At 43.1% G+C, this 17433-nt stretch overlaps 1 protein-coding gene across 3 annotated transcripts in view; it reads right to left on the minus strand.

The window, feature by feature from the left end:
- Window positions 1-824: 824 nt before the first annotated feature.
- Window positions 825-17433, minus strand: part of CFTR (CF transmembrane conductance regulator) — an 86087-nt gene continuing 69478 nt past the window's right edge. For all 3 annotated transcript variants that reach the window (XM_041421071.1, XM_041421070.1, XM_041421072.1), the window contains 6 exons: window positions 16725-16967; window positions 13758-13913; window positions 6276-6365; window positions 3719-3891; window positions 3299-3404; window positions 825-1887 (listed from right to left, as the gene is read on the minus strand). In XM_041421071.1, the coding sequence (XP_041277005.1) occupies window positions 1681-1887; window positions 3299-3404; window positions 3719-3891; window positions 6276-6365; window positions 13758-13913; window positions 16725-16967 (975 nt within the window). In that variant the 3' untranslated portion in view covers window positions 825-1680. The remainder of the gene's footprint in view (window positions 1888-3298; window positions 3405-3718; window positions 3892-6275; window positions 6366-13757; window positions 13914-16724; window positions 16968-17433) is intronic.

Raw genomic sequence — 17433 nt, forward strand, 5'->3', positions numbered from 1 at the left:
GAGCAGCTCCAGAGCGAGCCCCAGGGCCTGCAGGATCCGCCAGACCCAGCGGCGCCCTGAGCAGCACCAGCGCCCAGCCGGAGGCAGCCCAGGCCAGCTGCTGCCCCAGGACGCCTGAAGGAGTTTAGTCCAAGCCTGAAGGAGTTTAGTCCAAGCCTGAAGGAGTTTAGTCCAAGCCTGAAGGAGTTTAGTCCAAGCCTTGCCTGTGCTGCTCTTGGCCGCTGCCGGGCCGAGCGCTGAGGGGGAGCCGGGGCCGAGCGCAGGCCGCGCCGCAGCGCTCGAGGCCCGCAGCACCACCTAGTGCCGCCCGGGCAGCCGCGACAGCCGCAGCCTGCGGCGAGGAGAGCCCGCGGCTGCTGAAAACTACCGCCGTGGTTTTCATAGGCAGCAGTGACTGAAGTGGAAGCAGCAGAATCGGTCCACAGTGCTTGTCCCATTAAGGGGGGGCAAGGGGGGCTGTAATGTGTCGTACAAGGCAGTTTCTCTTTTTAAAAATTTATTTAAAGAAAAAAACAATCTAAAACACCTATATATCACTAGAATACTTTAGTGCACAAAAACAGCATTGGACAGTACCTGGCCAAACTCTGGGGCTGCCCTCGTTTTCAACAGCTCTAGCATAATGAGACATCAAAGTCTAGTAGCAAAATATCCCTGCAACAATCCAAATATAAAACTTTTTGTACAAATATATTTTTCTTTATAGTACATAATCACTCTTAAAATACATCATTTCCTTAGCAAAAGTTTGCGACAATATTAAAATAAATAAAATATCCTAGAGAACATTCAGTTCCATAATAAAACTGCAAACCAGAAGAGTATAAAAATTAATTTCATTATTAAAGTCTACTTCTGAGAGGTTTCGTCCCCCTTTTTTTTTTTCATTAGGCCAAAGTAGAACACATATAAAGATGCCAGACCTACACTGACTATTACAGATCCACTGTCAGGAGTCCTACCTTTTGCTAGATACTGATGTCAGCCTGCACTCATCCATTGTGAGGGTGTGCAGGGTCAGGTTAACAGTCTCCTAGGTTTTAAGAGGAAATACCAATTTTCCCTTCACTGTGGAGACATGACAGATGTTGATTGGCCTCCAAGACAATATCCTCTCTTCCTTCATTTTCACCTATGCATGTGGCATTTGGCCTTTCCTGCTAAGCTGAAATTACAGTCGCTGCATGGAAAACAAAGAGGAGGAAGTTTTCTGTGTGCCTTGCTGATATTGTCCCTTAATTCAGTTGCAGGAAGTGAATCCACAGAAGTTTTTTACATACTGATTTTTCTATTTTCCACCCAGATTTGATTTTTTTTTCACATTCTTCCTGTTGTCTAGTCCTCTCACCCCAGCAAGAACATTTCTAAAAGTTTTCTGAAACAATTACGTCAGGCTAGGCAGGTTACTTCTGCTTGCCATCTCGTTTGTATCCAATCAGAGCAGCTTTCCAAAGGAAATCTGGTTTCACCACTATAAGTGGCAAAACCTCAAAGAATGTGCTAACTTGCACACCATTAACCACAGAAGGGAAGCAATTCCCACAATCTCATGTGGCCGCTTCAGTAAACACCTCCTGGAAGGCTGAATTTGTGCATGGCTGAGGCAGCTTCAGAAGTGCTGGTCCTGTCACGATGGGGCACTGCTGACCATTCACTCCACAAAGGTCTCTACACAGCATCTCACAGTCTTGTCTCCTGCACTTCTTCCTCCGTCTCCTCCTGCAAGGCAGTGATTTGGGGTCGGGGTTTACGTTTGCTGGAGTTTCTGTGGTGTGCTGGCAGTAGCTTAAGGCGTTCAGCATGGCTGATGGCCTGCCTGAAGGAGCTCTTCTCGTTCAGCAGCTTCTGAATGGATTCGTACTGCCTCAGTTTATTGTCCTCAATTACCTGGAGAAACATCACTCTGTTAGATGAGCAGTGCTGACAGAATTCAGCTAATGCAACTAATGGAGCAGGGAAGAGACATGAAGACATGGCAAACATCTTCTAACAGAAAAAGCCCAATTTGCAATTTCTAATTTCTAGTCTGCAGTTTCTAATTAAAACCACAAAAACATGCATTAAAATTTGAACGTGTAGAAAAGGTGCCTATTGCCCAAATTACAAAGTGCTGCTGCACTGGCTGGTTTCTCCTTGTGACTTGGTTTTATCTCTGAGTCCCTTTATTGAAGTCTCCCAGTACCTTGGTGTTTCTCTGGCACTGCTAGACCGCCCAGTTAAGGAAGCATTAATTTTTCTATCACAAGTAAAGAGAGAAGGCTGCCAGCAAGGTGCCAGTCTTTCTTTGCTTTCTTCTCACTAAACAAGGAAGTACTGCTCACCTCTGTTTGAAGGAGACAAGTTTACCCTGTAGGGTTGTGCCAGTCAGGCAGGAGCCAAGGAAAAATCAGGCTCCTTCGCTGGCACTGCAATGTCAGCACATCTCTGGTAAGGACACAGGTCTGACAGGAGAGAACTTTTAGCATCTCTGTTGCTAAAATGTGATCTGGAGGCTGGGAAGCCTTTTCAGAGGTGAGGCTGCCTGCCTGCTGGGGGTGAGGCTGAATCCAGCACACACCGAGGAGCAGCACATCCAAAAGAATGTACAACCTGCCTACTGACTAGCCTGCTTTAACTCCAGGCACTGCTCCTCCTGCTGTGCTAATGCACCCGTGTTTCACTCTGCTAATAAAATTTAGATGCCCTCTCACAGAAGAGTGAAAAAAATGCAGAGAGAATAACCTTTTTTTTAAGAACAATTTACATAACTTGCTTTTTCTTTACTAACCATTTTTATGTAACAAAGGAAATACCCCAGGACTCCAGTAATTTGTCCCCTTGATTACACATGAAAGGAATATTTACGTGGCTTGTTGAAAGAAATCAGCAATTCTGATCATCACATACTAGGAAACTTCTCTTTCCCAGGCAGCCTCCTATTGCTCAAGTGCAGCAGGTTCTGCATTTGCAATTGTAAAACTCTGTGAGATCCTGAGATTTTTCTGAATCTCCTTAGCCAATCAAAAATATAAGGCACCTGGATCAGCAGCTGGATAGCCTACACAGCTTTCCTTCTGGTTGAAACTTTCCTTCTTGCTCCTCCAGAACATGACCCAGCTCATCTGAACACAGATGTCTGTCACAGATCAGGTGAAGGAGCAAACAGGAGCCTGCTGCAGTTCTGCCAGTGGGTAGGTTGCTCAGCTGCCCTGAATGACCCCCATCAATCCAGAAAACATCATCATTTCCACTTAGTGTGTTTTGCATGTTCATCAAATGTAGTGAGAGAGCAGTAAGTGATCCTATGAGAAACGCTCACCAAAAATCTCTGGCATTCCAGCATTGCCTCCAGCCTGTGCTCAGAGAGTATCACCGTGCAGTTGGCAAACGCATGCTTCAGGGTCTTCCTGATCACTTGGGAAGTTCTGAAAGGCAAACAAACAATGCAATGTGCATGCCCATAACTGCACAGGCCCATAACACACGTGTCTAACAGCCTGGCTGTGGGTTGTAGAGCTTCCAGCAGGCACACAGCTCTGCGGCGCCTCAGCTGCATCTCTGCTGTCAAAGTACCTATCAGCCATAGAGTAAGGCTTGTAACCACGCTTCACTGACCCAGAATTACCAACATGCATTACTGAATTTAGCTTTAGTAATAGGCCAGACAAGTTACAAAAGATCTCTTTAGATGGTTTTCTTATTCCATTATTAGAAAACTGAACAAATGAACAAAACATACACAGGGTCCAGGTGAGCACTTGGTTCATCGAGCAGCAAGATTTTAGCTTTGCTGAGAACTGACCGGGCAAGGCACATCAGCTGTTTGTGGCCATGACTGAGGACACAGCCTCCATCCACAAGAACAAAATCAAGCTTGCCTGGAAATTGCTCTATTACAGACTTCAGCCCAACCTGCCAGAGAAAAAAAAAGACACAAAAAGTTAGCAAGACATAATTATTGGTGACTGTGGTAATCATTTACGTCATCGTACATGCTACAGAAAGTGATTTTTGAAAGGAAAACAGGCCACTTTGGTTGCTAAAAATAAATGACCAAAATTTATATGCTACATTATAGCAACAAAACGTAACACCAGTCACCATGGCCGCTGTCTCTACAGCTCTGACAGTGTTTCCAGGTGCTCCTTTTGCTGCCCCAAAGGTCTTGTGCACTTTGGTTATACTAAAGGCATGAGGGGCTTCCCTCTGGCACTGGTGACAGAGTTTAGAAGGTGTGCCCATGCCAAATGAAGCTGCTGCCTTTGGACCAGAAATCAGCGTCCAGCCCAGGAGGTGTTTTCTGACTGTTTCTTCCAGTGCTCCTGTTTACTCTCCTTGGGAGATTTACACCTCCCAGCAAAGCTTTCCATCTTCCATAGATCCAAACCAACTGTGGTCCATGGCCTGATCAGCCGAGTTTCAAGGGACATTTTTACAAAATATGAAAACTAGGAAATATATGTGAGTGGCATAGCTCTATAAAACACTACAAAAAATGTAATGAAGCTCCAGAAATTTATAAAGGCCACCTCCTTTGAATTTCTTAACTATTACTGATCTGCAACTAATTTGCATCCCAGGGAAAACAAAAAATCGGAACTCCTACAAAGCGTTTTCACTTTGCATGGAAACAATATTAAACTGTGGTATATGGGTATATGTGTTGTGTTTCTGAAAAGCTCATGCTTTAAATTTTATGCAAATTAAGGCAGTGTTTTGTTCCTCTATCTCTTTTGAACACACATTGTGTCCTTAATGAGATTTTGCATTCAATGGATGGAGAAGGTCCTTTCTTCTTAAAGCTGCACAAGGTCGCTCCATGTACCCGTGGGGTTCAGACAGCTGACTGCAGAAGTAAGACTTAAGCTCACAAGTCTGATAGATTCAGGTGCTGAAATATGGGGGCAATAAAAAATGCAACATCAGGCAAGGCCTTGTTCTCTGCAGTTGATTACAAGGAGTGTAAAAAGCTGAGGCTGATCTCAGGAGGATCCTCTAAATCCTCAGCAGTCAACATGGGTCTGGAATAAGCTGACAGCTCGCTTCTGTGCAGTGCTCCCAAAGTTACACTGACTCACTGCCGAGCCAGACTTCAAGAGCATGAACTTGGTAAACAATCCAATCACTCCTAGTAAAAAGCATTACAGCTCTTTCTTTTTTTTATTTGCTTTGCATTCTTGCCTGTGCAGTGAAAACCCCAGTATCAAATACAGATTTGCCCAACTCCTTAATGATAAACACTTCAAAATAAAATTTTTTTCATGCCATTGTAAACGAGGTTTAGCTCTTTAAAATCCCAAGCTCAATTCAAACACACAGTGGAAACAATCCTCCAAAGCAGGAGAGCTTATCTGCTTCAAGAAAGAGGATATTGATCCGCACTGAATTTTTTCCTGAGCCTTAGAGAAGCAGAGAAATAGCACTGAGCGTGCTGTTGCCTCCACTAGGGCTGTCTGAAAAGCTGCTGTCACACCGTCTAAACAAAAATGTCATGGCATTTTCATTTGACAGTAAATTACTCACAGAACGTGTCTGCTTTCCTCCTTTTCAAATATAAGGAAGAAATTAGAAAAACCCCAGAAAGAAAGCAGAGACAGAGTTAACCTCCTGGATGGGAAAGGAGGAAGATTTCAGATTAAGTCCCACACCTGTAAGCATTTTTTGATACTTGAAACTTGTAATGAAGGAAAGTGGCACCACCAGGGTATGGTTAGATCTGTATCAATTTGGTCATCTGTACCTTGGGAAAAGGTACCCACTTTCTGGGCTGCAGCCCCTTCCCTCCTGTAATGCTCACCTGACTTTTCCTGGGCATTACAGACACCTCTGCAGCCCACGAAGCACTGTCAGAGCCAAGAGGTGGCACCTGACAACTGCAACGTGTGGCACCAGTGCAACATGGAAAGAGAATCTGGCCCCTAAGCTTGGGAATTAGAAAAAAAAAATGTTGTTGAAACCTCAACAAAATATTGGAAGACAACCTTCAGGTTTGGAATTCTAACATTCCATGACTCTTATTTTCCATGGCACAGAAAGCTCCATGACACAAGCAGAACAAAAGCCTGAATGCCTTGTCAGAGAGAGCTCCTCTCAACCTGCTTCCCATTGGCCTGAGAATTGAACTGACTATTTATATAAAACATAATAGATATGGTTTGCAGCACAGCATGACCTTTCCCCTGCACTTGTTTCCCAAGATTCTACATAAATGTAAAATATGACAATCGTTAGGCCTACACTGCACCCTGCTGTAACGACATCACCAGAGGGAGACAAATAACACTGAACAGCTTTACCTCCTCTGCAACTTTCCATATTTCTTCATCATTCCACTGCCCATAAGGATCCAAATTCATCCGAAAACTTCCAGAAAATATGAACACTTTCTGCAAGAAAAAAGACATACAGACACAGATAGATAGATAACCTGAAACATTGTATAAAGCATTGGAAATTATCAAGCATACATACAAAAGAATAAGCTTCTGCAATTACCAGATAGATCTAACTGCAGGTTACTATTTTTTTTAAATACTTTTCCAAAAAAAGTGATTTTGAAAATGTTTATATATTAAGATTTTGGCAATTGTTTTAATAAAATCATAGCCAAACTTTTCTGAAAACCAGCAAACCCCAGATTTCAGCAGTTTTCAGAATAAAACATTTCCTGCATTTTCATTTTGAAATAAATGTTTTTAAACTATTTTTGATTCTTGGCTATGTGAAACATAGTCAAACATACCAAAAGAAAATTATCAACCTAAAGTGCATGTTTCCACAATTTTGCTTAGAGAGGAAAAACTATTTGTCAAAATAAAGGGACATCGTCCAAAGTTGGTTTTCATCAATGAATTTCTTTTTCTAATAAATTGTAGCCAAACACACATCTCAACATCATTCTGTTCCTTGGCATTTCACCGTGTCCCAGTGCCACCTCTAAAGATGTCCTTTCCCTGTCCCACTGTCACAGCCCGCTCCGTGAGCGTTCCCGCCGGACCCCGCGGGCTGTGCCGGCTCCCGCTGCAGGAGCTGGGGAGGATGCACATTTCCTGGCGCTCAGAACCTTCTCCAAGTGAAGTTTACTGCTCCGTTCTGCTTTCCCCATCAGTTCAGGCAAGCAGGTTTCGGCCATCACACCTTAGATACACGTTTTGTAGCTCAAGAAGCAGTGACTCAGACAAAATTAAATATTTGTTGAATCTCTCTTTACATGGGGCGGATTCTGAGAGAAATTAGATTCTTCAAGGGACACTGAGGCTGTACAACATTTCAGAAACTGTTTTTTTCTATGCTGTAAGGTACACCCACTGCTTGTAGTGGGAAGAACTTGGTCTCAAAGAATTTGTCTTGTTGAGAAATATTACCATTTGCTTGCTCTTTCTGTGTACGTACACAACAAATACCAAGGGGAAAAAATTGAGACAATTGTTTTCTCCCGTCTTTCTAAACAAAGTATTTATTTAGAGAAAATATGTTGAAATGCCAGTGATTCACAGCGATGCAAGTTCCTGGAGTCTTGGTAGTCAAACACTACCAAAAGCAGTGAAGGACTAGCTGCACCAGCAGAAAACAACAGAGAGAATACACTGAGCAAGTGCTGTCCCAGAGTTTGGCCTGTCTACCACAATTTCCATCTGACCCAACCTGGGAACTTGGTATTCTTTCATCAGAATTCAAAGTGATTTGTACACACATTTACATTAATCATTTAATTATGATTAATTAAAAGTGTAAACATTGCAAAGGAAAATAAATTACATTACATTAATTAATTTGCTATATTAATATATGCACGCCATTGCCAACATATTTGGTGTAAAAGAGAAGGAAATAACTAATTTGAGAAACCAGAGGAGAGAAGCAGCTGCGCTGTGGTGCTGCACACTCAATGGGGTGGATTTAAGTGCAATGATACCTTCAACACATGGCAAACAACAGACTGACAGAGCTGCAGAACCACACTCAGCTAAAAATTAATCACTGAAGTAATTTTTGTAGAGACAACAGGGAAAGAGTAGACTCTTTCCCTTATAATTGTTATTGTTAAAAACAGTGAAAGTTCAGGTGAAGTACAGCACAGTCCTTTTCCCATGCCCTGCGCTGGTTAGGTGGCGTGAGTGGGGTGACATATTTGCAGCAGGATTAGGTTCTTCCAAGGAGTGGGTGTGGTGGAAACAGCAATGCTGTGGAAACAGTGTCAGACGTGGGTTTGCTCACACTGCGAGCCCCATACATTTAACTAATGGAATGCACGTTTTCATTTCTCAGTGCTAAAGAATAGTTAACTGAACAAACCAGTTCTGAAGAAGATAGGGCTGAATAACATTCCTGCTGAAGTGCACCAGGCAGAGCAATAAGGGGTACAATATTCCTCTGAAGCTGCTGCTATTTCTAAGAACTGTGCTTTTAAGAAGCAGGGCACTAAAAGCAAGCTATTCCCAAAAGCAGGGTTGGTTTTTCATCCCCACAAAGTAAACATTTCATTGTCCTAAATTCTGGTACTTCTCTCTGCATTTCAACACCTCCTTCCTCCTAACTCATTAGAAACCATATAGGGTTCACTTAAGTAAATACCATATGAGTCACCTGGGCAGTTAAGAGTCTGCTTGAAGAGAAGCAGAAACAAATCTCTCCACATTCTTAAAAACTTGAAGTCTAAATGAAACAAAAACACCCAAAAGTGAATATGAAGGACTTACATTGTTCATACATGTGGAAGAAGAAATAAGGAGAGCATTGGAAAAGTGAGTGGATGGCTGGGTAGACGGGCAGCAAATCTGGAATAATTTCCTTCTTGGTCACTTGTTCAAATTCCCACAGGATAACAGTGGGTGTGATTATACAACAAACAATTTCTTAGACCTGACATCCACCCACAAGCAAAACATTTGGAAACATAAATATGGTCGTGTTTATGTTCTGAGCACCCCAAATATTGAAAATCATCCCTTCTGAAGGGCATTAATCCCCATTAGTGGCTACAGCCTCTGTGTATTGGTGTCTGTGGCAATAAGATTCCTAAGCAATTTATGTGTTATGTGGAGAATCAAGACCCCAGGGTACCTAAGGAAATGCTTACAGAAGAGTTAAGGATCAGCTGACAAGAGGCTGCTAAGAAGTAAGAGTATCCTGGCTGTGAATTGCTGATGCTGCAACCTGTGTGCAGGTCCTCAGCAAGACCCATGGACCTTCTTCCCACATGCCCCAGGGCTGGAGGACAAATGTAACATCAGCTGGAGCCAGGCAGCAGCTCCATGCATGGAGAAGTCAGGAGTAACAGCAGCATGACCTCCTTGTAGCCTCCTCTGCTTTGCCTGTGTTATAGCAGCAATATCAACATGAAGTAAAATCAAGTTACTGTGTGAATGCTTTAGCACTAGATGCAAAGTTAGAGGATTTGTTTTCATAACTGTCCTTTAGGGACTTGACATTGACATAAGAATAAGAGCACAGAAACAATAAAAACCTGAAAGGTTTCTGGGACCAGTTCTGTAACATTCTCCCTTGAAGATGCCAAAACATCTGCCTCCCATAGAGCTTACTGGTAAATATAAGTGCTGTGCCTCTGGCAACACTGAACCCATGATGTAGAAAACAAACTATACAGTGCCCAAAATGAGCATGAGCATGTGGGGTTGTTAATTAAGGTCCCCAGTTGCTCTGTGCACGGGTCTGATGCAGCAGACACTCCTGGCTATGGTGGTGCTGACTCATCCCAGTGCCCTGCAGGACCCTCTGTGGGAGCACTTGGGAAGTGGCCCTGCTCAGCAGCTGCACCAGGCTGGAGTGTGCTGGCACACCAAAAGCAGCCATGACCTCCAAAAGTAAGCAGGCCTGAAGGGTATGAGAAAATGAGACATAGAGCTGGAGACAGACAGACAGACAGAGACAGACATATACAATGAACAGAATGTGATAACTGCTGAAGAACTGGAACTACAAAGCTAAAAGTTGCAAAATTTCACTTCTTCAGTAAAATAAAGGAGCAAAACAATTTTTTTTTTTTTTTTTTTTTTTTTTTTTTTTTTTTTGTCGGCTGGCTGTCCTGCAAACTCTAGAAAACTTGTTCTCCATGTTAAGCTCGATTTTAACTCTATATGGAGTATTTGCATGTAGAAAACAGTGTGAGATCCACTAGGATGCATGGAATAACACTAAATAAAACATCAGAAGTCATCCCCTTCCTCGGAGCTAGCAGCACCTCATGGGTTTCAGGTGTCTTATCACTTGTTTTAACTGGAAATCAACTGCAGGTCTCCTGTTCTCCATTCCAAGACAAATTTCTGAAGGCATGTCCTCAATCTGACTCCATTAAATACTTCAGGATGCAATCTGCATGCGGACTCATGTAAGAAAGCCTTACGGTGTTGAAACCAAATGCAGCTGGAAATCCTCACTCTAGAAATGTGGCGGGCAAATACCTGCAGAATTGTCAGAAAGGCCTGTCCAGGAAGAAGAGATAATGGGTGCAAAAGTACAGCTTGGTGTCAGTGGAGCAGTTGTTTTTGGGAGAATGACAAGAGCAGTGTTGGGCAGGCTGTGAGAAGCTACAGCAAGGAACTTGCTTGTGGGTGCTTCAGGAAATATATTTTATATGATTTAACCCTTCACACCTCTACAAGGCATGACAGCCAGATTTGAGACACTGAAAGAAACAAGGGGTTTACCTTTGCTTCTGCTCAGTGTGATCCCTGACCACCTGCAGTCATTCCAGCACAGCCTGCATGGAGCAGACCACAGAGTCTTGGGACTCTGTGTGTGCTATGTGGCTGTGCTTCAGTGAGGTTCCCACTGAAGTGGAAAAGCATTTATTTTCTACTAAATTGGGAAACTTAGGGTTAAAGAAGAGAAGGAGAGTGTTGGAAAATTTTCAGGAGGAAGCATGCATCAGATAGAGCTCCATTCTCCTTTTGTTGGCGAAGCCTCTCCTGGAGACAGTGAATATCCAGGTGTTGCTGTAGGAGAGTGTTGCTCCCAGGAAAGGAAAGGCACCTTTTTTTTTTATTCTGAAGCTTTAGGTGAATGGCAAAGAACAAAAGGCTCCCTTTGTTCTGCTGGGAAAGGCAGGGTGGCATATGCAATTTCTCTTTCCTGCTGGGAAAGTGCTGCTGAAAACTTCATTTTGTTCTGAATGTGGGAACTTTTGAGGCATAATGTGCAGTTCTTTGCCAAGGCTTTGGGACAAGTGCTGTGAGCTGAAGCATGCAAACAGGCTGGCAACTCTCATGACCTTACAGAGAATGGAGGGCTGAGATTTTTTGACATTGATCCATGTATCAGGGACTTCCAAATGTGAGCTAAATGTGTAATTTTAACAATGAACTAACAATGCACCTCACTAGCAGAAGAGCAAGTTATATGCTCATGTAATAAATGTCTCTTGCCTTTTGCTGATGGCTGCAGAATGATATTTTCCATACCGTTAGTGACTCTATGGTGAGTGCTCAGGTGATGAGTGCTATGAGAATTATCCCTCATATTTTCACTGGGACAATGAAGCTACTTGTTACCAAGCACTCAGATTTCTTCTCAGTCCATGCATTCCCAAGGACAGCTGAAGACGGAACACAGAAATTCTGGTGGGCAACCACATCTCAAAGGGCAAAAGGCTTAGACAAAAAGATGACTGTGGAAGAGATAAGGCAGCCCCTTCCAATACAGAAATTTATACTTGGCTGCATAGGACAATTTTCCAGTGCAGACATACCTTTCTGGTAAAAGCATCCTTCATGCTATACAACCATGCATCAGATGACTGCTGTATAGCACATATGGTCTGTCCTCCAAACTAAATACAAGCAGCTACAGCAATTCACTGCACAGCTGCCTTGATCTGAATGGGGGACATTTTTTCATACTCGCAAGCAACAATCACTCTGCAGAACTGAACCAGCAGTCCTTTCTATTTATAAAGAAATAAAAGTTTAAAGGAATAGATAGATATGAAAATGTTGAAGAGAAGATAGAAATGGTGACAAGAGGTCAGGTATCAAATGGCAGCTTGCCAAGCAAGCCTCAGCTCAGCAGGCAGTGTGTGACTGGCAGAGCTCAGGTAAGAAATGAATGCAAGCCGTGGACTCAACACCGCTCTGTTAGGCTTGGTCTGTTAAGGGTGTAATGTGGCAGAGAAGAAAGGGTCAGTTCTGACAAGGTCAAAGTGCTAAAAAATTTCTGCCTCTAGAAAATTTCAGAGCATGAAATGCACAAAGAAAAGAGTCTTGTGCCTTCTTTGTATGCCTACTCTAAATAAATAGCACTTGGGCTGCTATGGAATAACATATTTGAAAGGGAAGCTATCAAAACTGATCATCTCACAGAAAAATTGAATTCTGAGTCCTCCTTGTGTTTGCAAAATCAAGGCCATTTTTCTTCCAGCATGAATATTTCAGTGTCTTTTAAAACAGTGACCTAAGATGTAAAACTTAGATAATTTTTATGTTAAACTGTCTGTCTGTCCCAGAGTCTCTCCAACTATTTTAAAGTGCCTCATGTAGTCACTGCAACAACAGCATACTACACATGAAACCACCAGATTTCTAAGACAATAACCACCTTCTTCAGATGGGAAATTATCAGGGAACAAACGAAATCTTTACAGCAACAAGATGGAAACAGCTTTACTGTGGGGACAGGATGGAGGGAATTGCACAGTTAGGGTTTGACAGCCAACAGTTAAAAGGGGTTGCATGGCCGCCTTGATCAGCCTATTCCTTTGTGGGTGTGTCAAGGAGGAGATCATCCAAGGCGATTGAGAATCAAAGCATATTTTTCAGTCTCTGGGGCTAGTAGCTACCCTCAAGGATGGGTGGATAAAGGCAGGACAGGCTGCATGGCCCCTCAGTGTGGCAGGCTGATCTGCAGTCGGTCTCCCCCTGCCGCCTGACATGACGAGCGACTCATTGGTAAGATTGCCATCAAGTGTTACTTGAATTAGTCTGCCACAGTCACAGGACTTCCAAAGGAATGAATACTGTTATGGAGGAGATTGTGCATGTTTGGAAACTGAAGAACTATCTGATGTATAACTGTCAAAGAAGAGATGGCCAATATGTGTTACTCATGTATCAGTGTTGTTGGTAAGGATAGACATCAAAAGTATAAAAAAGTTAAAATTCTGCTGTTCATTCCATCAGTTTTTGTTTGTACCCTTACAGTGAGCAATCACATTCCGTCAGTTTTCGTTTGTACCCTTACAGTGAGCAATCACATTTTAGTGTTACTGTATGCAGACAATAATGTTCATTTTTCAGACAGATAATCCACAGCTGTAACCGATGTGAGATGCTGTCCAGGGGCAGGAACATTGGCAAGAGACTCAGGAGCCCTAGGTTTACATGTTTGCTACCAGTCTGCCAGGGAAAACACACAATGTGCAGTATCCACATGTTAACCATATGTGATATAGAGCTCCAGAAAACAGCAGCTGAGAACACTGACTGTATTTTTTTTCTTGAGGTGGCAAAGTATCTGATCCTGAATCAAAATGCAAACTGTCTCAGAGAGGCAGGGATAAGCAGGCTCTGAACACTTCTGTTTGAGCATGCTGTACCTTCCCATTTCTAGAAGAGTTCTTGTGGGAGCAGCAAGAAAACCCTAAAAATGCAGTTTGCTGTGAATCATTGCATCCTTCCACCCATCCATGCCACTCCCCTTTTCACAAAATCTGTGGGGTTTTTGTTTCTCAGCATACAATAAGGAACATTTTAAAAGCAACTATGTGCATACAGCTACAGAACCAATGAAAATAAAGGCACATAAATATTCAATAATCTCATTACCTGAGGAATCACTCCAAATGCTTTTCTCCATTGCTGCACACTGACCGTGTTCCAGGAGACTCCATCAATCTGGATATCCCCTTCCGTATTCAACAGTCTTAAAAATGCAAAAAGTAAAGTGCTTTTTCCTGAGCCTGTTCTTCCTAAAAGACCCACCTGCAATGCACATCATAAGAGCAAACATGTAATACTTTTCACATATTAATCATAGACTAAGGCAAAAACCTTAGAGGTCTCAGAAGTGGAGAGCAGTCCAGATGGATCTCAATGGGATAGCAAATGTCATTTATGTGGGAATGATAAAAGCCTACAGCAAGGGTGGAATCAAACACTGGGCAGACTCTTCTTTGTTTTGTTAGAATTAACTGGATGAAAAATCTGATAGCCTTCTTAAGCTGAAGGTCACAAATTTTCTTGGTTATTATCTTGCACTGATCAGCCCAGCTCTTTTCCCTTCACTTTGCCATGAAGTCCTCATCAACAAAATCACATCCAGAAATCAAAAAATAAGTAGGGAGTGCATTTGGATTACCATAGTAAGCTACTCCATTCTCATATGATTGAAAATAAAGGGCCTAACTCTGATTAGTGGGGTAGCTTGGGGCAGAGGCAGTGGTTACAGCAATCATCCCATTGGACACCTCTAAGCATCTGTGCAATTCCTCAGCCTTCCCAGTTGATGCTGATTTTCCTTATCCCTAAGGTGTGGAGAAACATAATAATACAGGTTTTGGGGTTTGTTTAAAGTTGTGTTTCCCTTGTAGGGGAACCGACCTATGCCAAGAACAAGCAAATATCTACAGTAACCACCAACAAACTCCAAGATGCTGCTTTTTTTCCAACATCTGGGTTTACACAGCTAACAATGCCTGAGTGTGGGCTGCTTTTGTAGTGTGACCATACTGAAGAATGGCTGAAGGCTTGTAGTGAACAGGGCTGCGTCTGGCTGGTGACTGTCATTAGCAGTACTCCTCAGGGCTCAGTCCTAAGGACAGCTCTCTTCCACATATTCAGCAATGATCTGGATGCAGGAGTCAAATGCACCATTAGCAAAGCTGCTGAAGATACCAAACTGGGAAATGCTGTTGACTCTCTTGAGGACACAAGGCCTTGCAGAGAAATCTAAATAGTTTGGAACACTGGGCAGTACTTAATTACAATTTAACAATCCAAATGTCAGATTCTGCACCTGGGATGGAGCACTGCCAGGCACAAGTATAAACTGGGAGAGGAATGGCTGCAGAGCAGCCCTGCAGACAGGGATCTGAGGGGGCTGGCTGCCAGCAGGATCAACGTGAGTCAGCTCTGTGTGCCCGGGCAGCCAAGAGGGCAATCCCCATCCTGGGTGATCAAACACAGCATCAGCACCAGCTGGGAAAAAGGGGTGACTGTCCCACTCTATTCAGCTTTGGAGCAGCCTCACTGGGAGTGCTGTGTGCAGTTCTGGGCTCCACAGCTTAAGAAGGATGTGAGGGTGAGTGAATACATCCAGAGGAGGGCAACAAAACTGGTGAAAGGGCTGGAAGGAACGTCCTGTGATGAGTGGACAGGAACATGGGATTGTCTACTTTGGAGAGGAGGCTGAGGGGCAACTGATCTCTTATCCCTGGGATCCAGTGAGAGAGCATGTGGAAGTGGTTTGAAGCTGCTGGATATTAGGAAGCATTTCTTTACTAAGATGGTGTTTAAACACTGGAACAGGCTTCCTAGAGAGGTGATTGATGCCCCAAGCCTGTAAGTCTTAAAGGCTCTTGATAACACATTTTAACTTCTGGACAGCTATTAAGTGGTGAGGTAGTGGGACTAGATGATTATTCCATCCCATTCCATCCCTCAGCAGAGGAGAACTCCTGTTCCTTCTTGGTGTACTACCTAAGCAGTAGAGGCAAATTCTTTCCAGTTTAAGGAGCATCTGAGGGTTGATCACCAAACTTGAACCACAGCCCTTGAGAAAAGGATTTTTGTTTTTACTGCTCTCCACCCTCTCTGTACAGTACAAAAGTGTCTTTCCTTTTCCTTACTCCACTGCTTCAAGGGATCTTCCAGGAAGTAAATCTACCAGGCTGCAGCAGTACCTGCATCTTGATGTTCCAGGAATCACAGGTATCCCTCTTTCAAAGGCAGAGTGCCTTCAGGATTGTGCTAGAGGAAGTCATAACTCTGGGTTCAAAATTTTAATGTCCTCAAACTTAGTAGATGAAACATTAGTTCATGTAAACCAAGACAAACCTACCAAACCTGGCAGAGACTGGTGCTATCCAAATTAGGAGTGAATATGTGCCTATGTCAAGGCCAGGGAGCTGTCACTGACCCTGTTTTCTCATTTACTTGGGACAGTTAAAATCTCCGCTTCCTGTGTGTGCCTTCAGCTCAGGAAATCACAAGCCCTTCTTCCCATTCCACCAAGGATGGGCCTTTAGCCTTTGCTTGAAGCAAAGTGTTAAACTTCTACCTAAATGCTGTCCTGAAGCTAAAGCCCTTTCCTAAACGCAGCCCCAAACACATGTGAAGGTTAGAGAGGTTTGTCAATCCTGTAAAGAATAGAGCTGTTTACGGTCTGCAGTGCAATAATTCAGGGTGGTGCAGAGCCCTCATGGAATGGGTGAGACGGCACCTGCACCCTCCAGCCGCCGGAGCCAGCGGTGCGTTTCCCTTGGCCGTGTTCCTTTGTGCCCTGCCCCGCCGGGTCAGGCTGCCCCCAGCACCTGCATTCACCAGCCAGCTTCCCTCTCCACTGCAGCAGAATTTCATGCACAGGAGTACAGCTTGGGAAAGTGTTGCACGTGTATTTTATCCTAAGTCATTTCTGTTCTTCAGTTAGTTTAGAAGATATTTTGTTTTGCAACAATTTCATTTAGGAAACCTTGCAGGATTCAAAATCTTTTTTAGGCATTGAATAGGTTTATGGCAATTTTATACTTAAGCTTAATAGAAGTCAGAAAAAACCACAATAAAACAGTGTCTTACCCTCTGCCCTGAACTTATTGAAAAGGAAATGTTTTCTAGTACAGCAGCTCCACCTTCACCGTATTTGGCTGTAAGGTCTTTCACAGTCATTTGGCCCCCAGATGGCCAGTTCTTCTCTTCCTTCACGTGCTTGTTTTCAATTACAAGGGCATCTGAAAACTGATTATTCTTCTGTGGCTTAATGCTTTTTGTCTCTTCTGTTGGCATGTCAATGAATTTAAATATTCGTCCGACAGACCGCATCTGCAAATCAAAACAAACGGTGTTCTAATTGTAATTCATACTAAACTATCAAAACAAATGAAATTAAATTGTTACAAATTCCTAGCCAGAACAGTGAATCTTTTTTTCTGTTAGCTACTGTCATGAGTAACCCAAAACTTTATTGTGGTATATTTTTCAAAGGTAGGTTGCTTCTCCTCTAGAGCTCTAGATTCCATAGCACTTCTGCTACTGACTTTGGTCCAACATGTGATTCCTCTTGCTTCCTTTTTAAATGGACATTGTGGCTCTTTCTATTTTAAAAATTGTGTTTTGAAAAGTGATGACTTGTATCTATGAAAACAAAGTATAATCATAAAAACAGCATGGCTCACTTAAACTCTTTCCTACAGGAAGGTATGGGGTTGCCCAAAACCTGAAGTTCTTTGAATAATGACTGATCTCCAAAGATCAGTAGACTGCATGGGACTTGAAAAATGCAAAGCAG

This window comes from Onychostruthus taczanowskii, unplaced genomic scaffold (assembly GCF_017590055.1).
Source record: "Onychostruthus taczanowskii isolate IOZ18803 unplaced genomic scaffold, ASM1759005v1 scaffold68, whole genome shotgun sequence".
Classification (NCBI taxonomy): Eukaryota; Metazoa; Chordata; class Aves; order Passeriformes; family Passeridae; genus Onychostruthus; species Onychostruthus taczanowskii.